The sequence below is a fragment of the Drosophila suzukii genome, chromosome 3 (genome assembly GCF_043229965.1).
Source record: "Drosophila suzukii chromosome 3, CBGP_Dsuzu_IsoJpt1.0, whole genome shotgun sequence".
NCBI lineage: Eukaryota > Metazoa > Arthropoda > Insecta > Diptera > Drosophilidae > Drosophila > Drosophila suzukii.
The window spans coordinates 16,144,924-16,169,925 of record NC_092082.1 but is presented as its reverse complement, the minus strand read 5'-3'; the positions used below and the strand labels follow the sequence as shown (position 1 = coordinate 16,169,925).

The 25,002-nt window shown below is 40.8% G+C and overlaps 4 protein-coding genes across 4 annotated transcripts; 3 read left to right on the top strand and 1 right to left on the bottom strand.

Moving 5' to 3' along the window:
* Window positions 1-14,864: 14,864 nt before the first annotated feature.
* TSG101 (tumor susceptibility gene 101) lies at window positions 14,865-16,924 on the top strand. Its single transcript, XM_036815863.3, has 7 exons — window positions 14,865-15,052; window positions 15,154-15,238; window positions 15,321-15,386; window positions 15,456-15,731; window positions 15,839-16,062; window positions 16,120-16,466; window positions 16,538-16,924. The coding sequence occupies exons 1-7, from the start codon at window positions 15,008-15,010 to the stop codon at window positions 16,722-16,724; spliced, it is 1,230 nt and encodes a 409-aa protein (XP_036671758.3). The 5' UTR covers window positions 14,865-15,007; the 3' UTR covers window positions 16,725-16,924.
* Window positions 16,905-17,383, bottom strand: kud (oligosaccharyltransferase subunit 5 kud). Its single transcript, XM_017070209.4, has 2 exons — window positions 17,269-17,383; window positions 16,905-17,208 (listed from the first exon to the last, which is right to left on the bottom strand). The coding sequence occupies exon 2, from the start codon at window positions 17,205-17,207 to the stop codon at window positions 16,971-16,973; it is 237 nt and encodes a 78-aa protein (XP_016925698.1). The 5' UTR covers window position 17,208; window positions 17,269-17,383; the 3' UTR covers window positions 16,905-16,970.
* A 359-nt stretch (window positions 17,384-17,742) lies between these two features.
* Window positions 17,743-24,901, top strand: Zcchc7 (Zinc finger CCHC-type containing 7). The gene is made up of 6 exons (XM_036816022.3): window positions 17,743-17,895; window positions 17,966-18,302; window positions 19,630-21,762; window positions 21,821-22,020; window positions 22,078-22,215; window positions 22,277-24,901. Exons 1-6 carry the CDS (start codon window positions 17,887-17,889, stop codon window positions 24,665-24,667), a joined length of 5,208 nt encoding a protein of 1,735 aa, XP_036671917.3. The 5' UTR covers window positions 17,743-17,886; the 3' UTR covers window positions 24,668-24,901.
* Window positions 18,644-19,549, top strand: LOC108020001 (uncharacterized). Its single transcript, XM_017088086.4, has one exon. The coding sequence runs from the start codon at window positions 18,757-18,759 to the stop codon at window positions 19,441-19,443; it is 687 nt and encodes a 228-aa protein (XP_016943575.4). The 5' UTR covers window positions 18,644-18,756; the 3' UTR covers window positions 19,444-19,549.
* Window positions 24,902-25,002: the final 101 nt, after the last annotated feature.

The following is a 25,002-nucleotide window of genomic DNA, read 5'->3' as shown; positions in this document are numbered from 1 at the left end:
GCATTTGAGCTTTGCTCTATCGAAGAACGAGCTACAAAATCAAGGTCACACAAGCTTCCGTTTCTTTCAATGCGGTTTATTCGCTTTTTATATCCCCGACATCTTTTCTTTTTTATTCGAATCACTCGTCACACTTTATGTAATGCAATTTTAATTGATCATCCTCCATGCGAAGGGAGATTCCCCCGGCTTTATTGTTATTTGCGGCAAATTGTGAAATTGTGTAAACTTTTTTTTGGAGCCTCACCATTCAGCACGTACACAAGAGATAGACGAAAAACGGAGGGAGATGGAGAGAGCCGGCCCGCCAGACGACCTTGACACATATTCGCCGCCGAAGTCAACGACCAACGAAGTTGGTTAGGAAAACTCGTTACTGTTGTTGTCGTTGCTGGCCTTTTTGGCCAGGTGAATCACGTGGAGAGAGCGTGGAGAAATGTTGATGAATGTGATGGATGGAGGGGAAAAATCAGAGGGCGGAGTGGGGGGATTACAGGTGATTTTTGGGGCCATGAACTTGAATTCGATGGGCTCTTTTGGGGCAACGAATTCGAAAACAAACATAATAATGAAGGTCAAGTCTGTTAAACGCACACAAATATGTAATGTACAAATATTTTTCTATCAAATAAATGTTATTGTATAATTTTAAGTCAGTTTTTAACAGCATTACACACAAAAAAAAACTTTTAGGCACATTTTATAAATATAATAGTTAAATGGACCCAACCCATTTTGTCGATTTGAAATAGTTACTCTCGCAACAAAAAAATAAACAGAGCCTATCATTATATGGTAGTTTTACTATTAAATAGTAACCAAAGAAACAATTAAATACACGTCACTATTTTTAATAGTCGCTAACTATCCGTATTGGTTAATTTTAAATAATTATGTAGTTGCTATTCTTGCAAAAGCTTGTTAAATTGTTAGACAAAGATTTAAATAAGACACTAATCCCGTGTAAAATTAATAGCAAGCACATTCAAAAATCAATAAAGTTTTATCTTAAGCAATATTTATTTCGATAGAATTTGTAATAAAGTAAGCGGAACGTGTTAAATAAACGTGACAGATAAGGAGGCTACCTAAAGCCCGTAAAACCGATTTATGATTGGTCATAAGGTGATTAACGGCTGTAAATAAAATTGTACAAAAGTAGTAATATTTAGATATAGTCATTGCTTTTAAGAGCCTTGTTAAAATGATGGCATTTTAGGTGGGCGGGGTAAGTTTAATTTTATATGCAAACAATGGTTATTTAAACAACATCGCAATTTATAAGATTTATAATTTTAACAGTATTAAAACAAGCAAATAAAACTGGAATTTCATCAGAGTCAGCGAGCATTAATTCATATTTCATCAGCTTGGTAATAAACTGTCACATTTACGCTTAAGATCTGATAAATTTTTGGGAACTCAGCCATGAATCGCATTATAACCTGCATATTTTATTCAACTGATCTTTATTTCGTGCTCCGGTGGGGATGGTCAGTATTGTTTTGTTTGCCAATGAAGGGGCAAATTTTCCAGGCCAGCAATTTGAAACTCCAACTCAAAAAACAAAAAAGAAACCCCTGCATATCCAAATACCTGTGGTTTACCTCTGAGCCAACTCTCTTCAAGCGGCTTAAACGGTTCGGTTAACATTCAGTTGCAAATTGCTGTTAATTTCCAGCAAAAATATTTACACCGCCAAACAATGGCGGCGAAATAAGAGAAATAAGTGGATCAAAGCTGGCCAAGAACCTTGGTAATGCGAAACGCCTGAAATGCAAATTAAAGATAATATTTTCCCTGCCTCCCGGCGAGGTTGGATCCCAGGAGGGGGTCTAGTGTCTAGAGTCTAGGGTATAGACTGCAGAGTCTAAAGACTCTAGAGATCGTTTGACAAATGCCAAAAGAGCCTTGGCAGCGACTTACCAGCTAAACAGCTCTTGGCCAGTTAAGCCGGCGATGACTTTAATTACAGTTATTCGCGCCAACGGTGTCTGGCTTGACATTTGCATGGATGGCTTGGATTTATCCAGCCAACCAGCCAACAAACCAACCCATAACCAACCATCTAACCAACCATCAAACCAACCCAAGTGCAAAAGTCAAGATTTCCCGGGTGGGAGTTTGAAATTAAGCCTAGGTGTGGGCACAGCTTAAGACTCATTAGTATATATATAAGTTATATTTGCATCTGGCTTATGAAAAACTAATCAAACCTCTTATAACCCTTTAATAATCTTGTAAACTTGCCTATGAAATGACTGCCATAAATCAGGTTTTTATGTTAAATGTTATAATAAATTGTTAAGCTATGCATTTTAACATTTATATTGAGCAGAAAATATTCTATAATTTCAGTGTTTGCAAAATCTACTTAGAAAAAAAGCAATAAATAATTAACGAGCTATTATTCAAAGCATATAAAGCATACGCCATGTTGACTTTGGCTTTTATGGCACATCACTTATACGCAGTGTGGTTCTTTTTATATGCACTATTTATAAGCTTCATTTGGCTGATTAATGCCTTCAATTATTAAGTTAATTCCATAGATTCATAGCCAATTAAGACTTAAGAAGGCAATATATCACAATAAATATTAAAAATATTTTCGTGACAACTCTAATTTATAGTAGGTGTTAAGTGTGTTTGCCAAAAGCCAATGAAGGTACATCAATGTCGCATTGCTTATCGGTCATTGAACTTAGCTGGTATTAGAATTTTTTGTTGGCAAAACCACAATTTTTGGCAAATCAATTGGCCACGCTCAACATGAGTAACTTAATAAGTAAGATATTAATAAATATAAACTGTCAGGCTGGCCAGAAACTCAGCGACGTGCAGCTGTCAAAATTTTTAGACTCGGTGAAGTGGGGGACTAACTCGTGCCTCGTTCAATTTTTCGGTAGCTCAATCAAATTATACGAAAAATAAAAATATAAACTGACGGACAGCAGCAACAGCAACAAAGGCATAACAAGCTTGCAAATTATTTACAATTTATATGCAAACAATCTACAAGCTGGAAACTACGAAATGTTTCTGCTCAGCTCGAGCCAAGAAACCTTCAACTGCGGTTTAGCATTAGTGCTGATTTTGGTCAGATTTCACCATACTGCCCTTGCCACTGTTTGCTAAACGTTCTCTAAGGTAGCTGGGAAAGTTTTTGGAACGCCTATCGCAGGTCGGGGACCCGAGTCAAGGGCACTTCGTCTTATAGATCTCTCAAGGGCTTGGAAAATGCAAGCGAAAGTGAACCAATCAGTTTTACAATCGTGATAGTTCGATTATTTTTTTTGCAAGCTTACCTTTTAATCACACCTTTTAATTTACACAAGCATATATTAAATAGTAGTCACAGCTGTTGAGCAAAAATGAATACAATTATTATATCAACAGAAATTTAATTAAAATATCTTGTATAATAAAACCATAAGTCTTGTAGGAACTGGAACGAACAGCTTACCAATAAGTCGTATTCCAATTAGTTGAAAAATTACTACATTCGTCGGCTTAGTAACAAGTTAGAATGCATATTAGTGACAAAGTCTATATGGGAATTAGCATGTTAAATATAATGACAGAAGGGCTATAAGAAAACGTTCTAAAAGTTAAAGGCGCTTAGCAACTAAGTTAGCTAGACTAACTTGACTTTTATTATTACCAAACATCCTTTAGTAAAAGGAAATTACTTAACAACACGCCTTTCATAATTTCCACATCACCTCAAGACATGTAAAAGAAAAACATATAAAATTAAGGATATCAGAGATGGGGCAATATTCTACATTTAAATAGTTCTTTTAAGCGAGGTTCAAAATTTTCATGTTCAATTTTTACGAATTTACAATGGCGTTCAAAATGGGAACTCCATAACTTTTTTTGTAATTCCAATGGCTGTCAGAATGGGGACCCAAAACTGCACATCAAGATTCCATAACTTGAGTAATTTAAATCCGATTTCGACGTGGGATATTTGGTTGAATTCTCTAAATATCCACATTTAAATTATTATTTTTAACGAGGGTCAAAATTTTAACCCTTTTTCATGTCCGATTTTTCCGTAATTCCAATGGCTGTCAGAATGAGGACTCAAAACTGCACTTCTAGATTCCATAACTTTAGTTATTGGAGTCCGATTTTGTCGTGTTATACCTCTATGAGTTTGTAATTAAATTCTCTAATATTCTTCACTAAGAGTTGTCATTTTGACGAGGGTCAAAATTTTAACCCATTTTCATGTTCGATTTTTCCGTATTCCCAATGGCGTTCCAAATGGGAACCCAAAACTGCACTTCAACATTTTATAACTTGGGCAATCAGACTCCGATTTAGACATGGCATACCTCAATGAATTTGTGGTGCAATTCTCTAATATTCCTCATTAAAATTATTCTTTTAAGCGAGCGTCAAAATTTAAACCCTTTTTCATGTTTGGATTTTTCCGTAATTCCGAGGGTTTTCAGAATGGGGACCCATATCTGCACTTCTAGATTCCATAACTTGGGTAATTGGATTCCGATTTTGACGTGGGATACCTCTATGAGTTTGTGGTCGGATTCTCTAATGTTTTAGATTAATATTTTTCTTTTTCACGACCATTTTCATGTTCAATTTTTTTTGAAATTTTTTTGAAGGGACCTCAAAACTGCACTTCTAGATTCCATAACTTCAGTTATTGTTGTCCTATTTTGTCGTGAGATACCTTTATGAGTTTGTGGTTGAATTCTTTAATATTTTACATTAAAATATTACTTTTAAACAAGGGTCACATTTTTAAATGTTTTTCATATTCGATTTTTTGTTTTGGAACCCAAAACTGTACTTCTAGGTCCTATAATTTAAGTTCTTTATGAGTTTATGTACAAGGGTCAAAGTTCAAGGAGAAATCTAGTAAATATATAAGACTATATGAAAGGGTAATTTAAAAGCTTTCTAATCGAGCAACATTCAAAAATAAGTTTTCTATTAGTCTCTATAATAACGTTAACCTTCAGAGCGTCAGTTATTAATAACAATTATTAATTTTCCTCAAAGAAGGCACAGTACAAAAGTAACAAACATTTAAACTGCCCAAGTTCAACCAGTTTCATTTATTAGGATAACCTCCCTTTAATTGAATTATTTTTGGTAAACACTTTTTTCACTTTTGGACAGACAGCTGCATAACACTCATTACCATTAATGGTTAATTAAATGAAAAATTTGTTTTCATTATTTCGAGACTTGTTACATTTTAAAGCGTTAAATGGGGAACATATTTTGGGCACTTATTTAGCTGTTTTGGTTTGCTGTTATTAATTTTGCATTTGCCGCCTGGCTTCCTGCTCTTTGTTCGGGGTTACGTCCGTACGGCTAATGGCCAATTTCAGTTCTTTATAGACCATTAGGAGAGCACCCAGGCCCAGGTAACAAGTATAACAACTCATTTAATGGGCATTACTCATCTGCGTATACTTGATGTGGCCACGCTTTGCGACCTTGGCAAGTGGAGGCGGCGGCTAAAAAAAGAATTAAAACATAACCAAAACCATATATATGTATACCCCATATAAACCAGATCCGGAGGGCTGAACACGCATCGCGGAACTAAAGTCGGAAATCAGCCTTTGTCTTTGATTTATTACGAAATCTTCGCGCTAATTGCCCTCGAAATGTAATCCACTTCCCATTTCTGGACTTCCTAGTTTCAATTAGACTTCAATTGTGCAGCCAAGCGACCGATTTCAATCCATTAGTTGGTCACAGGGTCAGCGATTCTATTCCCACGCCAACACTATTCGATTTTTACCTACTATTTTGCATTCATTAATGGGACAATCTCCGGTTAGTTATCTAATGAATGCCAAACCCCCTCGGATCATTTGGCTTATATAAATAAACATTAGAGGCAAGTTCAAGATGATAATTGTCTAAAATAAAATAACAAAATACAAATAAAGATACAAATGAAAACAAAAAAGGCGCGAGCCAGTTCGTGAGCACCTCTGGATTGGGCTTCCATCGGGCGGGTTCTTAATTCTCGACCTGTCAGCCCGATCTAGTCGATCAATTGGCTTAGAAAACGTTCCTATCCGATACCCCATTTGGCTGTGCGGTGATTTAGCTGACTTGGCCAAAAGGGTTAAGTGCGATGGCAAAATGGCAAATCATGGTAATTATGAACGGGCCATGGCAGTTGCGAAATTAGTCGACTTGGCAAATGCTACGTGCATTAATTGTGCGCTGCGGTCACATAAAACGGGCCAAGGGGGGCGGGGATCGAGGGGGCGTTCGGCAGGTGGTAGTGTAACTGCAGCAGCTGCCAGGTGAGATCAAAGCTACACTGGTCTACAAGGAAAAGTTCAGAGAAAGCGGGTATCCAAAAAGTGCAGCGGAGATAAAATGATATGATGATAAAATACAAAACGTCACCTTATATACATTTTTTAACAACGGATTTCCGGCCAACGGATTTACTAATTTTCTTCATACAATTACAATTAATTTTAACCTCAAGAAAAGTAAAAAAAAAGACATCTAGTCTAAACTAGACATTAAATAATATAGGAAACTGTAATCTTAATATTCTAATCTGTATCCAACTTTGACCAGATACAATCATATTTTAAAACATATTAACTTGTATCAGATAAATTCTAGTTATGAATTTGGAAGAACAACTTATTTTCCTAATCTTTAAAAAGTAACAAAAGTATATTCGATTTTTATTAACTTAAAATTTAATATAGTAAAGAGATCATATTTGCTTTCTCATTTAAAAATCCCTTATACAAATATGTTATATTTATTAAAATTGTCTTATATTTAATTATGAATAACCTCTAGGAAGTTACAAAATATAAGATTAACCTACTGTTACACTAAAAGAATACAAATGCTTTCCCGTCCAGTGTCTAATGCCTCAATTGCAAATTCGAATTTCAAATATGTGTCATTTACGGGCGCAACAATTTTTCTACATCTCCATACAAATGTACAAAACTTTTTTGCCGGATTTCTACATCTGCTGCTGAGTTATGAATGCAAATGCTAATGCAACGGCTGGCCATAAATCCCCCGGCATCCATATATCTATATATATCCATCTGACTATCGATGTAGTGCATCGGCAACAGATGTGAAGTAGAGAAAAAAAAGTCACAAGAGAATCTACAAATTAGACACGATTCTTTTCAGCTGGCGAACACGATCCGAGAATCATATGCAAGGCAAACGGAATGACAACTTTTAGATAGAATATAGAATATATATATATATAACCATCTGAATGCATATGGGAGCGAACGAGATGAGGCAGCATTTAGTTAAGCTGCAGCCGTAGGTGATAATCAGCAGTTGCCCCCACTGCTAATTGGGCTTAAATTGCAGTCCACAAAGGTAATACCCGATCTTTGGTGGCCTTGTCTAGGGCCCACAGCTGTGCACACATGCTGCTCGAGATTTATGGCTATAGACTATATACTATAGACTATAGACTGTAGTCACCGCCGATCTGTCTCTGGCTTTCAAGCGAAACATCTGGCAGCGTTTATCGCCAGTCAGAACTGTTTGTGAGACACGCCCCCTTGTCACCGCCCCCCAATTCCCACCCAACCACCCCCCCACCAAATTGCATATCAATCATTCGGCAATTGACCCTGGCAGTCGATCAGTTGGCAATTTTCCCACTCGGAATGCATTTGATTTCCATCTGCTCGTTTGTTTTTCGGCCAATGATTCAGCACATCTGGCACCATCGCAAATTTATGCAAAACATATACGCATCAAGTATTTCAACTATGTTGACTGCCTTTGATTTCTTTATGGAATTCTCAGCAAATTCTTTGGAAACTGCGAAATGCGCAAACCGCAAATAAAATTAGCAAAAAACAGTAATAAATTTAGTGAGAAAACGGAACTGGCGCCTGTTGATTGTTCACAAGTTAATACACTGCTAATTCGGGGGGCTAGGTAGGTTTTTAAGGGAATCTTTAATATTGGTAAGAAAGGAATAATGTTTTTAATTTTTTTTCATAGCTACCAAGTTATAATTGATATTTAGACTTAATAAGGTAACTATAAGAAGAGTTGTATTTAGTTCTGTATACCTTTTTCCATTTTTCAGAACGAGACTATATATTTATTGAGATTGAAAATATATATTAAGGATCTATAATCTTTATAAGATGGAGTTAATAGAATTAGTATTTAATCAAAATTAATTATGATCTTAATTTTTTTTAAATACTTTGATAGTATTTATTAATGATAAAGGTAAACCACAAACTGAGTTGTATTTTTACATTTTGCACTTTTTTTATTTTTTCAAAACAAGATTTCTATCCTATTAAAAATACCAAATATATAAAAAATCAATAATATTTTTATTCGTAGTTCTGGTATCAATCAAAATAAAATACAATTTAAAAAAGAATTTTTATTACTGTTCAGAATAGTTTGGAGTTTTTGTAAAAACCTTTTCTTATCTTTAGCGACATTTAATAGTGTATTAACCAACTTACCTTTAGATTTTTATATATTTTCTTCCTTGTCTTGCTTTATTTAAATTTTCTTGTTATTGCTGCGGTTGACTTTTGAGCCAAGCGTGACGCATTTGATTGCTGACTCTGCCGACTTTGTTGACTGCTTGTACAAAATTGGTCAATGAACGCGTTTGTTTATGAAAATGATTTCGAGTTTGGTTTTTAAAGCCACTATTTGTTAGTCCAACACAAGCTACTAAAATAAGTATTTTGATTTACGCACTTTTGAGTGACTGGGGGCTTCCTAGTTTCGTTTGCCTCCTTTGTTTGAGAAACTTGAAGAACAACTGTTAAGAACACACACGAGCGAAGTTCCTTTTTAAAGTTAGGATACTTTTGTTTTCGATATCACGGAGACAAAAAGTGTTAAGACTCCCGATGCCGGACAACGCCAACTGACAACTGTCAACCCAAAACAAACATTTAACGCTCGACAAAAGCCTCGACAGCCGAGCAGACGGTACATCAATTTTTCATTTAATTTAAATTTAAATTTAAATTCAGCTTAGGCTACTCGGTTGTTTTTTTTTGTTTTTTTTCCAATTGCCCGGACAGGCGCAACGAATGCTCTTTGCCTTGCATTCCATTGGCGGTGACGTGTCTTCGGTCTTTTGGGGCCGCTCATTAACTCTGGGGCAGCTGCCAGGTCACGTAAAACACGAAAATATGTTCTGCTCGGTACAAAAATCAATTTTACGTGCCAAAACTCATCGATTCCCGGCCACTCGACGGGGGCGAAGGGGCGTGGCCCTGGGCGACGAGACAATTAAAGTTCACTTAGGCAGGGTTTTGCATTTTTAGTGCCGCCTAGAGTTGGGATTTTGTAAATTATTTGTAGGCTGGGGGCATGAGAGAGGTCGAAAAGTTCGTTGCCTAAGTCTTTTGATTTTTGTCAGGTGCTTTTCACATTACCGGAAGCACTCGTCGAGTGATGAGTAACTGCGGCAGTCGGATGTACCAGTAAAGTGCTACTGTGGATCGTGATTATGATCATGTATGATTGAATGGTGAATTATTTGAGGTACATTTCAGAAAATTTATTATGGTCTGTTCGAGTCACAAAATATTCGCTGTGACTAAAATATGAATGACTGACAAATGCGATTTTATGTTTTAAAACAGCTTATACTTAATTAAATGTAGTGAGGTAGGTTCATATCTACAATGCATTTCGATAATAATTAAATAAATCGTTGCCAATTTGGACTTTTACCATATTTAGGCAATATTAGCAAACTTCTGTAGAGTCATGATTTTTTCCCCAGAATTCCCCCAAAGTTCTGTTGCCAATAAAATAGGTTTACACAACCCACTTAGAGGGTGACTAATTTTCGTCTGCTGACTCACAGACCGCATTCAAATCCGAAACTTATTCAATCAGCATCAATCAACTTCTGTTCTAATTTGCCACTTGAAAGGAGCTGAGCTGAGATTATTGATAATTTGCCACTCGATTAATTACCAGAAAAATTGAACAAAAAATCTATTTATTTAACTGCAAAGATAACGATGCAAAATGATCACAGAATTATATAAACCAATTCGAGTTCGAGTGCTTTGGCCTAGGTGGTTATGTGCCCAGCATATGAAATCAAATCAAAAACTGGAAACCCCAAGTCAGCCAATGATCATTCATAAATTTCGTTTTAACGATAGCGGAGCAAAAAACCAAAGGAAATCATAGAATAATTAATTGAACTTTTGTGCGAAATCTAACAGAAAACTAAAGTCAAATCAGTAGCTATACACATAGACAGATGCTAGTTAATTTTATGCCTAGCTTCATATTTTTGGGACGTGATAAGACAGTCAGGGCTGAAAATAGAGCTCTCTAGACCAAGCAAAATAAAACAAAATGCTTCCTGTAATGGTGACATTGAAGCCTCCATTCAAAATCTGGGTAATTGTGTCTGGTGTCGTTGTCATTATGCTCGAAAATTATTGTTCACTTGAAATGGGGTTTGGAGTTCTAGAAAACGAATACGAAAAATAAAACTGAAGGTTTTTCTCGACTCATTTCACATTCTAAGCTGTCAGTGCCCGTCTTTGGTTTATTTTAGTGCTCTTCTAGAAGTCAGCCAATGAGACCTGGAAAAACAAAAGGCCATCTGGGAAGCGCTTTCTGAAAATGAATACATTGATTGATAATTCTTTTTCCGACAGCAATGCGGAACCGGAGCTCAAGGAGGTAATCCATGGAGCTTTTTTCGCCTGGAGCAGGAACACGTCGCCCAAATCGCAGTCCCTGCTCAATTCATCGTTTGCTGACAGGCCAACAAATGATGGCTAATTCAGAGTTCGCACAAATCAAACATCCATCAATCATCCGAGCACACGAACAAATTCGGGTATTTTGTCACAAAAACAAAGCAATTCACTAATTAATGGTTTGTGGCGTCGAGTGGCAGAGTTCACGAATGTAAAACGAGGAGGAGCCTCAGGTGAACACGGGGCTTGACCCGGAAGTGACCCCCAGATACGCCCAAAAAACGCAGGGCCTATGTCATTTATTTCTGTTTCGGGCTCTTGTGGAGAATGATGGGAAATGGAAGCTGAAAAAAATATTCAAAGTTGTAATTAAGCTATTCAGCATACCCTGAGGAGAAAATTAAAACCCTTTTAACTGCTACATGAGCAGCTAATTTTTGAAAATTTCATTTATTCATGGCTAAAAATACTAATAGTTCTAAGTTGCATTGTTCTAAGTTGTTTAAACTTTAAAATCACAATGTTGTGTCTTTTTGTTTGCTTATTCCAAATTTATTATAATTTTTAGCAATGTCTGTTAGATACCTCAATAAAAAAATTCAATCGACGTATATTACACAATTTTATAGAAGTAGTATCATTTATGAGTAAAAAGATGCGAAATAAAAACCCAAACAAAATATAAAAAAGGTGATTTCTAATGGGTATTAATTCGTAAACCTCTTAGCCGCAGTTAAACAACTTTTAACAGATCTAGCCACAAATCTTCTCATGCTCAAAGTTCAAACATCTTATTGAATATTATTTCATGCTTTGTGTATTTCTACGTATCTATTTGTTCTTGGATTGGTTTTGTTTTCCCCAATGTTTTGTGTATTGTTCATTAATCGCTGCAAAGTGATGCTGGCAGAAATTTGTTCTTTGTTGTTAATGATACAGTCGGTGGGGGCTGGTACCAAAAACATATATGGCTATATCTGTATACTTGTAGCATGTCATGGCAGCATCAGGTGTATTATTGATTCTTGCGCTGGGCTTTTGTTCAGATGGTTTATTGTTTTTATGGCATAATAAATAATATTAAATAGCATTACTATGGAGTTTCAATTGGCACCTCGGTTTTCCGCCTTTTTCGAAGAGGTCACTTGGGCGGATGAATAGACCACATGAGTGTTATAGGTTCGATGAGTTTAATAGATGCTGTTCCTGGGAATTCTCCGGGGAATTTTTCCTTTTCTTCATGGAATATTTTCGGCGCTCGCTTGGAACTCATTGACGGATTAATTTCATTAGCTTTTTTCCATTGGCATTTATTTTTAGTCTATTATTTTTTGCGCTGCCGTGCTCATGAGTCTTTATTTTTAGAACTCCGAGCAATAAGTACTCCGAAAATAAGTCTCGATTCAGAGTGAAGATTTGCCATTTATAAAATGTAAAGACATAATGGCAGCCAATTAACCGGGCTTTGCCTGCCCACTTCCGCTTCTGGCCAACTCCATTATGCCGAAACGGATTCATCAGGCTAGAACTTCGGGCCGGATTGTCTGTGTTTGGGTCAAGTACTCGGCCTCAAAGTGCTGAAATTGTTTTAATTAAATTTATTGCTCACAAGGCGGCTGGTGGCTCATTAAAAGTCATTGGCAGGCGTGAAGTGATTAATCGAGCTGTGAGATTCAGTTGACAAAATTGATGACTTCTAAACGAGATCCAATCGGTCGATTCCGAGTTCGTGGGTGGTCCAATCCCGACCCGTCGCATATATCATTCTACTTTCGATTCTCAGCCAGAGTTAAGCTGAGATTCGAGACCTGGGACCTCCCAGGCAAATCGAATAACATTTGGCCACGGCAATATAAAGAAAAAAAAACATCTTACAACAGTTAGTTGGTCAATGGGTTATTATGATAATGAACTCAATTGCCGCTGCCCCAGAGCTTTGTTGTAATTTGCGTGGCCTTGGGACATGGGCTAGAAGATTTCACAGCCAAAAGAGAGAATAGACGAGGCTCACAAAGACCGAGGAACGCGATTATTACGATGATTATCATTATCGCGGTGGCAGAAGAAGAAGCACACAGCTGGCCGGAGGTCAACGCGGTTGAGAAAATCAAGTTTACAAAAGCAGGCAATTACACAGCCACACGGAAAAATATTTGGATATGTTTTTAAAGATCTAATATGTTTATATATGGGATGTCGCAAAAATATTTTCTAACGAAATCTAGATGAGGAGGTTTTACAACCCATCAGAGGCAAGGCTTCAGAATAATATCTTCAAAACTCATTTACAGTTTCGTTTAACTAACGACGACATCTTTAAAGACTTTCTACATGTGTATCTATTTAATATCTGCTTAGAACTAACCAGAATTTATAATATCTGATGTCTAGATTATACCATTTTGTGAAAAATTCTTAAAGAAAAGGTTTATTGTATTGGAACAAATTACAAAATAAACAATAAACAGATAAAATGTCCATTATTTCAAATATATTTCATAACTATTTTATAACTTTAGAACCCAAGTTAATAGTTTTTCCAGTGCATAGCCGAAGCCTATGTTGGCTTCCAGCGGTAGCGGTGGCCAAAAGTGATAAGAATCACGTTGGCTAATTAAAAGCGACCACGAGGCGTATGAGTAAAAGGCAGTCAGCCAGCCAGAGTGTGGCCCAAAGTGATTTATGTGAATTCGCTTCTGATTTGAACTTCAGCCGAGCTCTTCAAGCGAGTTCAAGTACACATGGCCAACAATTTGAATTTGGCCGAGGGCGAAACGCACAAGAAGCCAATTGCCCAAAAGCACTTGCCATTCCACCAAGTTGTCCAACCAACCGAAGTAGTCTATACCCAGTCTATTTATATACATTTTCCATTGCTCCAGCTAATTTTAATTCTTAAAAAGTGCTAGGCTATACATGTGTCAATTTTGGAATACTCATGATAAAAATAATTATTCTGATACTAAATATTTCTGAAAATTATGAAAAATTAAATATGATGTCATTTAAAAAAGGCATAACTTGGCAAAAATTATCTTTAAAAATGGTTAGTTAGTTAAAGGTTAAAGAATGTCAAAAAAATGTTCAGACCATTACAAATATTTTATGAACAATTCTGTGAGTACTTAAAAACATTTGCAATAACCCCGAACAAGAAAACCAATATTCCAGCAATACCACTGCTGATCCACCCCTAATGATAGGGCAACATTTGGCTACTGTACTTGTTCATTGATTGTGCTTCGGCCAGAAATCAATCAGCAAAGCAAACAGTAACAAAAGGCATTAGAGCTGACCTTCCTTGGAATCGAAATTTTATGTGCGCGAACTTGAGACATTGGAAGTAATTACTGTCAAAGCGGAATCCGCAACGGAATTGAAAATCGCGACAAAGTGCCTCGAAAAAGTTTAACGACTCGCGCCAATTTCTGGCCACAATTAGGCTTAACGACTGGAGCAATGGGTCTGTACATGGATTTACTTTGTATAGATAAGCAAATCGGTAATGGGCACGTTTTTGGCTTAATTGTGGCTCAGAAAGCCCGAGGGCTTCGATTCGAACAAGATTTGGTTAATTAAAATCAGCAGGGGCAACTGGAGTTAAGCAAAGAATGTAGAGCATTAGGTTCGTAATTACTTAGAGCATTTAAATCCATTAAATTGGGTTTTATATTGGACATAAAGTCAAAAAACTTTCAGTTCTATAAATAAGTTACAAGTTCTAATTGGTTACTGAATTACTGGTTAAGTTTATATTGTTACAAAAGTTTATTTAAAAATATAAAGCAACAATACTTAAAATAACATCGGTCTAAATTATTTTTTTAAAATAATATGTAATATTTTGGCCCTAGATTCTATAATTTAAAAAATATTCCAAAATGTAACGGTTTCTTGCCGATAACAAGAAAAAAGGTGGCATCACTGGTCGCTCAAAATGAAAACGACAAAATTGTATATTTCAGTATATTTAAAATTTTCAGGGAAAATACCACGGATAATTAAAATTATTTTGTAGCAACATTTTTGAAAACAGGAAGATCCCGAGCTAAATTGATTTATCACAATTTTCCGTAAGTGTGACCAGTTGGTAACGGGTCTGAAATCCATAGTGTTCCAAACGCTATTGTGGGGAAAAGCTGCGTGCACACTATACGTCAGATTATACTTTGTTTTCATTCAACAAATTCTCTGTGAACCTAACTAAAAATATCCAAAATCAAGTAGAATTTGGGGAGGATTTCAATTTGAGCCGATCTGGTTTGCCAAGCACAATGCCCGCGGTCGAGGAGACACAAATAACGAAGTATCTATCAAAGGTGAGGCCCGTCTATGAGTCATCCGCCCATTCTCTGGGATTTCGGTTTTTCCTTTCTTCTGCACGCAACGCAATTAACTATTATATCGGATTTAATTGCAGTATAAATATGTGGGTGCCACCAAAAAGGACGTGGTGGATGTGGTCACCTCATATCGCAGCTTGACCTACGACCTGCAGAGGTTCGGTAAGAATCAGCTGATAGCAGCATCCCACCTGCACATACATTTATGTACAAATATTGCATTTTAAATTTAATCATATTTTAGTATTCAACGATGGCAGCTCCAAGGAATTGTTCACTATCCAAGGCACTATTCCCGTGGTCTACAAAAGTAATAAATATATTTCGAACACCACTTGACTATGCAAGATAATGAAAATGTATGTCCTATTTCTATCAGATAACACCTACTACATTCCCATCTGTATATGGCTGATGGACACTCATCCGCAGAATGCCCCAATGTGCTTTGTCAAGCCCACGCCCACCATGCAGATAAAGGTCTCCATGTACGTGGACCACAACGGAAAGGTCTATCTGCCCTACCTGCACGACTGGCAGCCCCATTCCTCCGATCTTCTATCCCTCATCCAGGTGATGATCGTCACCTTCGGCGATCACCCTCCGGTGTACTCGAAGCCCAAGGAACAAATCGCAGCGCCATATCCCACAAACTGTAAGTTATAGATACAAACAGATATCCTAATGTTTTGTCGATCGGTTTCATTTAAGTTAACCAAATCATCTACCACAACTGTTTTCTTTTCTTAATTCCTTCCCCAGCATTTTTTCCTCAGCCGGGTGGACCTGGTGGCAGCAACGCGTTTCTGCCTTACCCCACTGCTGGCGGAGCTGGTGGCAGCAACTTTCCGCCGTATCCCACCGGCTCCAACTTCGGACCATATCCACCGGCAGGCGGTCCGGGTCCAGCTGGGCCATCCGGCTATCCGCCATACATGAATTTCCCACAACCAGCGGGCGCTGGCTACCCACCAGCTGCGGGATATGTAAGATTTAAATCAAAATCATTAAGGTAACCGTTTTAAAATGGTTTTCTCTTTTAGAATCCCTCCAATCCCAGCTCTACGGGCACTATTACCGAGGAGCACATCAAAGCATCACTAATCAGCGCAGTGGAGGACAAGCTCCGTCGTCGCATCCAGGAGAAGGTTAATCAGTATCAGGCAGAGATCGAAACTCTAAATCGCACTAAGCAAGAGCTAGTCGAGGGGAGTTCTAAGATCGATGCCATTATATCGCGCCTTGAGCGCGAACAGGTTGATCTGCAGAAGAACATCAGTGTGCTGAAGGACAAGGAGCAGGAGCTGGAAAAGAGTCTGGAAACACTGGAGAGCGCCGAGGCCATTGACCCCGACGAGGCGGTGACCACCACAGCGCCTTTATACCGACAGTAAGTTGGGGGATATTATTGCAACCACATCGAAGATTTTCTACATATTTGAACCTTTTATCCACTCACAGATTACTCAATGCCTATGCCGACGAGGCTGCCACCGAGGATGCCATCTATTATCTGGGAGAGGGACTCCGCGGCGGGGTCATCGACCTGGAGACCTTCCTCAAGCACGTGCGCCAGCTGTCCCGGAAACAGTTCATCCTGCGGGCCACCATGCAGAAGTGCAGACAAAAGGCCGGACTGGCCGGATAGAACAGCCATGATTTCAAAACTTGCAGTGATTTCTTATTCGACGGGGTAGTGCGTGCACGTTTAGACGATTTATATGTTAGCATAATATATATGTATGTATATTCGATATTGTTTTAAGCGCAAATTGAATCTTTAAAAATGGAATTACAAATTATACCTTAATAAAAAGAAGGCCTCATGTACGTTCACGCCCACGATCAGATCTTTAGTTTATTTCTATACGGAATGGTCTTTGCCTATTATATCTCATACGTAAATACCGACGGTTAGGAGCAGGAACACAATGCCGAATCCCAGGAAGACTGAGGCACACAGGCTGATCAGTAGCTCCTTGATCAGGGTGCTCTCCTTGGCGCTTTTCCGGGACACCACGAAGATGAAGAACCAGGCGGTGAAGAAGGTTCCGATGACCAGGAGCACGGTGGCAAGATGGGGGAAAACGGCCGGGTTCACGGGCGAAACGTAGCGCTGCATAACGTCCATACTGGAAATGGATGAAATGGATCGTTTAGCTACGCATTTAACACATTACCGGCAAACTTACATTGTTTTTTAGCTTTAATTACTTCTTGTTATTTTTTGTCGCAAATTGTACGTGGCCCGGCAGCTAGGGTTGCTCCTCTAGTTATCGTAATCGGTTGGCACCCCCACAATCGATAGGGGCATTTAAAACTATCGAATCTCAAAAGAATTTTGGAGGGAGATTTTAATTTCAACTTACAAAATGTACAATGTAAAAAAGTTATTATCAACTATGGATAATAAAATATTTCCATAAACCAAATTACATGTTTAAAAAATGAATTATTTTTATAATTTTCCTATACTTCATATTTTAGCAGTCTACTTGGTAAATCCAATTATAAACTATTTTAACAAAATATTTGTACATGTTAAAGGAACTTTTTTTTACAATTAATTGAATCACTAATGCCGGATAGCAAGAAAATACAAATTAACTTAATTTAATTTTTAGCTAACATTTAACTATTCAACTTATTCGATAGTCACATTGTCCGATAGCCAGAGTGCCATCATTACTTCGATTGCCCTCTCTTCCCAAATAACTCATCTCCAGTCAACGTGCTCTTTTTCTTTTCTTTTTTTTTATCAATGCGCAGGAAAAATAAACCAAAATCCAGGGAAAACAAAGACGCGCATTATGAGTGATGTGAGTGCTGGCCCAAATACCTGCCATTCGATCCATTGTCATATCCCATATCATTTCCCCCAATCCGCAGCTTGAGGAGATGGACAGCGAGCGGCTGAATGAGCTAGAATCGATTCTATATGCCTCGATCCACTACAGCGATGGAACGGACGAACAGAGTGCCGTGGATCCGCCTGTGGGGGAGTCATCGAGCGACAAAGATGCCAGGAACATGCCACCGCCTCCGCAGCAAATGCATCCGAAGCCTGGCCACCGATTCGTCAGTGGAACGCGGGTGATCAACAACAACAACAATGCGGGCCCGAAGCAGAAGCCACGCTACTGGGCGGAGGGTGCGGGAGCCGAGGGGCAGGGGCAGGTGGTGCAGCCAGTGGAACAGCAGGAGGGCCCAAACAAAACAGCACCAGGTGAGTGAAAGTAAATAGTATCTACATAATGAAGGTACCTTAAAGTACGTAACGCCATTTTACCTAAACAGGTACATACATATATGCATAGGCAATTTCATCCAAATCTATACAAGTTACATGATTTATCTTAATGATAAAGTACTCTATTAAACAAAACAAACTTTTGATAAGACTGTATTGATAGTTAATGTAAAGAGAAAAACAAAACTTATCAAAAGAAATTACAATTACAATTACAATTTTCACAAATAATCATATCATCCCACGAAATTCATTATTGAAACTGTTTTTATAGAGTTATGGCATACATTTTGGCATATTCTTGTACACCACCTCCGTTTTAACAGATTCCGTTCAGTGGCAATCAGCCAGGCTTTGGGCTCTAGAATTATTTCACCATTTCCAAAAACTATTTCCTTGGCGTGCCTTCAAAATTTTCCATAAATTCCCAATGATGACCTGTTTCCTTAGTCGCTTCCTGGGTCTGGGCAGGTGCGGCCTGCAAGTGCTTCACAGGCGGCTGGGTCACTTCAACCATTGCACCTTGGCCCTGGCCACTATCGACCTGGTCTGCATTGTGTGCCTGCTCCATTACCAACTGGTGCAGTACGGCCGGGACCTGTTCTTCTGGTGCGAGGAGCTGGACCAGCGGCTCGTGGAGTACCTGCTATCCGGGATCGTACTGATGGTCACCGTTAGTGTGCTGGGCTCCTGCGTGGATGGCCTCATCTTCTCCGCTCTGGTCCGCCGGGAAATGAGTCGCTTTGATATGCCGCGACAGTATTTCGAAGAACGCTACCGCCGGTTCGTGTTCATGCGATTGGTTAGGCAGCTGGAGCAGGCCCTCAAGGTGCAGGCCAAGCAGTCCGAGTTGGGCCAGAGGATTATGATGCCACATGCCAACCTGTCCGAGTCTCAGCAGTTAATCAGGCAGGCAATCGACGAGTTTCGCACCGCAGTGCGTATCCTTCTGTGGCCCAATCGATCCGACCTGCTGGCAGAAGCGTTTGTCCTCTTCCACATTAGCGAGTCACAACTATCGGATCTGGCTCTCGAAGGCTATAAACTACACGACGTGGAGAGGGAGGACATTTCAAATGCTCGTCTAAGTCTTATGCTCAACCCACCGTGGTATTGAAAAGTGTCTCAACAAATTGTTAACCAAATAAATAGGGTTAGAGAATATATAATTATTTTTCAAATACAAAATTAAACGAATAAACCTGTCTAGAGAAAAGTATCGAACTTAATATTTCAAAGAAAGGATGAAATTTAATAGTGTTGATAATAATAATATATATTCCTAAATATTCTTGAATTTTAGCTTCTCAAGTGACACCCTCTCCATCTCCTACAATCGCGGAAAAGCCGAAGGACAAAAGCCCATTGCTGACCCCCAAAAAGGGAACGCCCAACCAACCGAAGCCGGGAAATCAGCCATCGAAACAGCAACCAAGTCCTCAGGCTAAGCAACAGCAAAATCAGCAGCCCAAACAACAAGCAAAACAGCAGCCTAAGCCACAGCAAAATTCGCAACAAAAACAGCAACCAAATCAGAAGATAAAGCAGCAACAAAATCAGCAACCAAAGCAGCAACACAAGAAGCCGTCGCCGAAGCAGTCGCCAGTAGTACAACAAACCAAACCGCAACCGACCACACCCACCAAAGTCAACCAGGAGGCATACGAAGAAGAACGCTTCGACCAGAGGCTCCTAGTGGCCATCCCACCGAACTGCCCGCCCAAAAAGCAGAACAAACCGCAGCAAAACAAGCAGCAGCAGCAACAGAAAAATAAACAACAGCAGCAGCCGCAACAGATCAAAAAGGAGCAGCAACCAGGAATTGGACCTGGACCCTTTGGCAAGGCCAGTCGAAAATTGGACCAGTTGCAACGCCTGGAAGCCAAAAAACAGAAATCCAAGCAGGCTCAATTGAATAAAAAGCAGCGCAAGCAAAAATCTACGCCGGTAGAGTTTGTGAATCTGGCGGAGAGTAGCCAATCCTCTGAAGACGATGATGTGGTGCATGTACCACTGCCACCGGCTCCAATCATCGAACTGGACACCAGTGATGGGGAGCAGACCTGCACTTCATCTCAGCTATTTCACGAGGAGAACGCCATGGATGCGACGGATGTGAAGATGGGATTGTCTTGTATAACTGATCACGAGGCGACAGGAGTGGTGACTGGCACTTTCTCACCATCCACAAACTCGCCTTGCTGTTCCGTCATGTCGAGTGATGACTTTATAGTACAAAAGGACACTAGTCGCTTGTTGGCAGAGCGTGAGAACGCTAACGATGACGATCTCCTGGTGCTGACAGAAAAGGCTATAAGAGAATCTAATGTCCAGAAAGTACCAGATAAAGAGGTTGTAGAGGAAACACCGCAGGATCACGCGGCTGATACCTCCTCGGAATACGAGTTTGTCCCCCCTTCGCGTCTTGAGGAGATTAAGCGGAACTATCGTGTGGGCGAGCAGCAGTTTAGGGCTTTGGACGTTTACGAAAGTGAATCTGATCTTACCGAGAGTGGCATCTACTCGAAAGCCAAAAACAAGGCGATGCCGACCATCATACGCAACGTAGACTCGCCATCGGGCAGCTCATCCGTGGAGGAGGTAGTGGAGCCCAGTGTGCAAAAAACAAAGCGTCTACGTAAACGTTCCACCTCAACTAATGTTCATAGCCATTCTGACCCGAACAATGATGATCTGGGGGATGATACCGATAGCGAGGATGGGGTTCATGCTACTGGAGTCCCTGGCATCGCCCGCGGAATGGCTGTGGAGCGATGCAAGCGCAAGATCCGGCGAATCAGCATCAGACGAAACTCTGACGAGAATCCAAAGAAAGCGGCACGCATCCAAAAACCAAAGGTTTCAGCAAGCCAGGAGGCCAGCTCTGAATCCACGTCCGAGGATGAGCTGCCAAGTGCCAGGGATATAGCCGAGAGATTACTTAATCCGAATGCAGAAAAGGAGCCGGCACAAGAAGCCACTTGTGATAATCCGGAAACCGTTTCCATTGGCTCCGACGCGAATTCCGAAGCAGAAGCAGAGTTTCGCGATGCCATGACGGGTCGCTTAGCAGCGGTATTCGAGCGCTTGGATGCCCAGGCCCGAAAATCGCAGGAAGAGGAACAAATGGATGCCAGTGGATATGTATCCGACGAAGAAGATTCTCGAGATAAAACGGCAGACACCACGATCCAAACCGAGGAGGAATTAGATGTCTCCAACGAATTGCAGGAGGCGGATGCCGAAGAGAATGATGTCGATGTGTCAATGGAGGAGCCAGCCATTCAAGTGGAGCATAATTTGCCGCTTCTAACAGACGAAAGTCTGCCCAAGGGCGGGGAACTCATTGGCTGGAACGAGGAAATGTGCCGCTTTTACAATGACAGCTGGAATGGGGAACAGTTCTCAGTCCACAAGGTCCAAAAAAGAATGAGTGGTGAGTGCTAGAATGCTAATTTTCGCCAGCCAGTTATTAACCCACTGTAATTTTACAGCACATCGCCAGGAGTGGAGGCTGAACAATGCGGATAGGTATCCTGTGGCACGACCCCGCTCCCACGCCAAGTGCACCAACTGCTTTGAAATGGGTCACGTGCGTTCCAAGTGCCCACGTCCCCGCAAACCACTCGTGTGCTTTCTATGCGGCACTGTGGGCCATGCCGAACCACGCTGTCCCAATGCCATCTGTTTTGGGGTAATAAGTGCGAATTTATTTTAGTTATAATCTAACTGACCCTGTTCCTTATTCTAGTGTGGCTCTAAGCAGGCGATCTACGTGCAGCAGTGCAACAAATGCTCTTTCCACAGCCGCGTGGTCTGCCAGCTGTGCAAGATGAGAGGCCACGGCACTGATCACTGCCCAGATAAGTGGCGTCGGTACCACTCTACGGTAATACAGCCAAATCATTATCTGCAGCAATCAATCTAAATTTCTTGTTGGTCTTCGACAGACTCGTTCCAACGCGGAACTGGATAGCAGGGTTCAGTACAGGAATGTTCAATGCAGCTATTGTGCCGGACGCCATCTCTTCGAGAACTGCCGACAGCGAATTGGAGACTTTCGTGGGACCAATTATACCAGTCAAATTGTGTCACACCAAAAGATCTACAAGAATCGCGGAGGACCCATTGGTTATCTTGGCGATCTGAACAGCTTTTTTGCCATTGAAACACCCTTCCACTTTAAGTGGAACAGTCCGAGTATGCCCAAAAATAGCTACTATGCTAAGTTCCTTATCCAGGCGAACTTAGCTAAACCGCAGTCAATTAAAAGGAAATCAACCACTGCTCTGGTGGAGATCCCAGCGAAGATTTATACCCACGACTATGTGCCCAACGCTCAAGTGAAGGCTGCTCGAGGAGAGGTCTCTACCGAAATAACTAAGAAATCGGTTACAAAGGAAAAGCAGAAGATTATTATTGAGGAAGTTATTATTTTGCAACCACAACCTGAAGAGCAGCAACCAGAAGTGGAGCAACCTGTCGAGGAACGACCTAATGAAGAGCAACCTGAAGAGCTTCAATCTGTGGAGAAGGAATCTGAAGAGCAGCCACTTGATGAGGAGCAGCCACTTGACGAGGAGCAGCCTGATGAGGAAGATCCATCGGTTTCCATCCAGCGTACGGAGATTACCACCAATTTTCAGACTCCAGAAAGTGAGACTGGAAAAACCAAACCAGTGGTGGCACCCCATGAGATGGACTCCGATTCGAACTACAGTTTTTCTGAGCACTTTGAGGTGCCCAGCTCGACAACTAGTGAAGATCAAGAGGCTCGGCCGACCATCCAACTACCGCTTAACCACCCCATGTCCAATCTGCCGGATGTTATACCCCTAAGCGGAAGCATGGACGATGATTTCGAACTCTCCTCAAACGTCCAGGGGATTTCCATGTGTGTTAACTCCACCACCAGCCGGAGTGACGACGATCCTCGTCCGGACTCCAGTGAAGAGCTACCCGATATCCCAAGCGAGGGCAAGATAATCATGTCACGCGACCAATCTGAGTACCTGTTCAGCCCCGAAGGCAGAAATTTCCTGGCAGCAGCCGCCAAGCAGTGCCAAGTTAGCGTACGCATGGACTTTAAGGACTACGGATATGTCCTGGTGATCTATGGCCTCAAAAAGAATCAGGAAGAACTGCAAGTGAAACTTCTGCGCCGCAACCAAGAGGTCAAGCGTAAGAGCATCGAGTTCCAGAGCCAGAAGCCGCCCAAACGAATCGATGTGCTCATTCGCTTTTTGCGGGATGGTATCAATTTGCTGAACACCAATCTGGGCAATGCCAAGAACCACTATACGCGCATAAAAGAGCTCGAGGAGATGAACACCAAGAACGGCTTTAAAATGGCAGAAAAGAAGCGTCGCCAGCTTAACATGATCCTGGTGGGCCAGGCGGGACTCGTGAATGGCAAGACCCATCTTGACCAGCTGCTGGTTTTGTTGCGCACCTTGGTCGATGATTTCTCACCGGATGACAATGCCACGCCACAAATGCGCAACGAGATTGAGGACCATTGGCGCATGATCTTCACAGCATATCCACACCAGAATTACGACTCTCTGATCAACAGTTATGGCCGACTGGATCAAAAGAATCGTCTGCCCTCGCTGCACATAGATCCTGTGCTGCTGGGATTGCCGCAGAAGAAGACGCAGAGTCAGCCGCAATCGCCGAGTAAGCGTCCTTCTTCGCCAACTCCTCCACCGCCGACTTGGCAGCATATGGCTCCGCCACCGCCTCCGAAAATTTCGAAGAAGAAGCAACGCCAGGCGCTGGAGCAACAGCAAAAACAGGCTCAGCAGTTGCAGCAGAAGCAAAATCTACAGCGGCACGATCAACGCATGCAACAGCAACGCTTGCAACAGCAAAGGCAACAGCAAGAGCGTATGGAACAGCAACAGCAGCAGGCACAGCAGCAACAGCTGCAGGCAAAGCAGCAGCGTATTGCCCTAGCTATTCAGCAATATCAACAGAGAAACAACCAGCAGCAGCAGCAGCCACTTCAACGTCCGCAATTCAACCAGATGCCCTGCAACAATCCGCAGCAACGATCGCGAATCGATCTCCAGCTGCGCCAGACTCTCAATCCGGAGTGCGACCGCCTGCTGGCGGAGGTGGACCAGAGCGAGCACGGCAGCATCCATACGGACGCCAACAAAGCGTCCGTGTTCTGGTCCCGCGAATCGCTAAAGTATCTGGACGATCTGTTCAAGATGACCTCCAATGCGGACACCATGGAGCGCCTCAATAGGGTGCTCCAGCGATCGCAGCGTGGTCTGTTGTCGCACAACGATTACCGTGCGGTTATTCGACTGCACTCGCTATTGTGCAACTGAGGATGGGCCATGGGCTGGGGGGTCACTTTCTTTTCCTGGGGGTCACTTTCATTTTGTTTAACAAATGCCAACAGATTTCACAATGGGTATCTGAAAGATATTACCCAAAAACCGAATAAATACATAACTGACTATTTTCATATCATTTGACTTCATGTTGGAGTGCTTTTCAAACACACATCCTTGCTAGAACTATTCAGGATTATCAATAAATTTAATTGAGTTGATTTATAATTTCTGGTTTGTTTAAAATCTTAAACAACGCTGAACAAATTAAATAGGTAAGCTTAGAGAAATCATGAACCTAAGATGACTTATCTGAGATCACACAGTAA

What these genes read in the sequence shown, in the direction of transcription:
- TSG101 (XM_036815863.3), top strand. Translation starts at nt 15,008, where the DNA reads ATGCCCGCGGTCGAGGAGACACAAATAACGAAGTATCTATCAAAG. An exon ending in AGCGCCATATCCCACAAACT is followed by an intron (nt 15,732 to 15,838) that starts GTAAGTTATAGA and finishes TTCCTTCCCCAG; the next exon opens with CATTTTTTCCTCAGCCGGGT. An exon ending in ACCCACCAGCTGCGGGATAT is followed by an intron (nt 16,063 to 16,119) that starts GTAAGATTTAAA and finishes TTTCTCTTTTAG; the next exon opens with AATCCCTCCAATCCCAGCTC.
- Zcchc7 (XM_036816022.3), top strand. An exon ending in CCAATGCCATCTGTTTTGGG is followed by an intron (nt 22,021 to 22,077) that starts GTAATAAGTGCG and finishes TCCTTATTCTAG; the next exon opens with TGTGGCTCTAAGCAGGCGAT. An exon ending in GGCGTCGGTACCACTCTACG is followed by an intron (nt 22,216 to 22,276) that starts GTAATACAGCCA and finishes GGTCTTCGACAG; the next exon opens with ACTCGTTCCAACGCGGAACT.
- kud (XM_017070209.4), bottom strand. Translation starts at nt 17,207, where the DNA reads ATGGACGTTATGCAGCGCTACGTTTCGCCCGTGAACCCGGCCGTTTTC.
- LOC108020001 (XM_017088086.4), top strand. Translation starts at nt 18,757, where the DNA reads ATGATGACCTGTTTCCTTAGTCGCTTCCTGGGTCTGGGCAGGTGCGGC.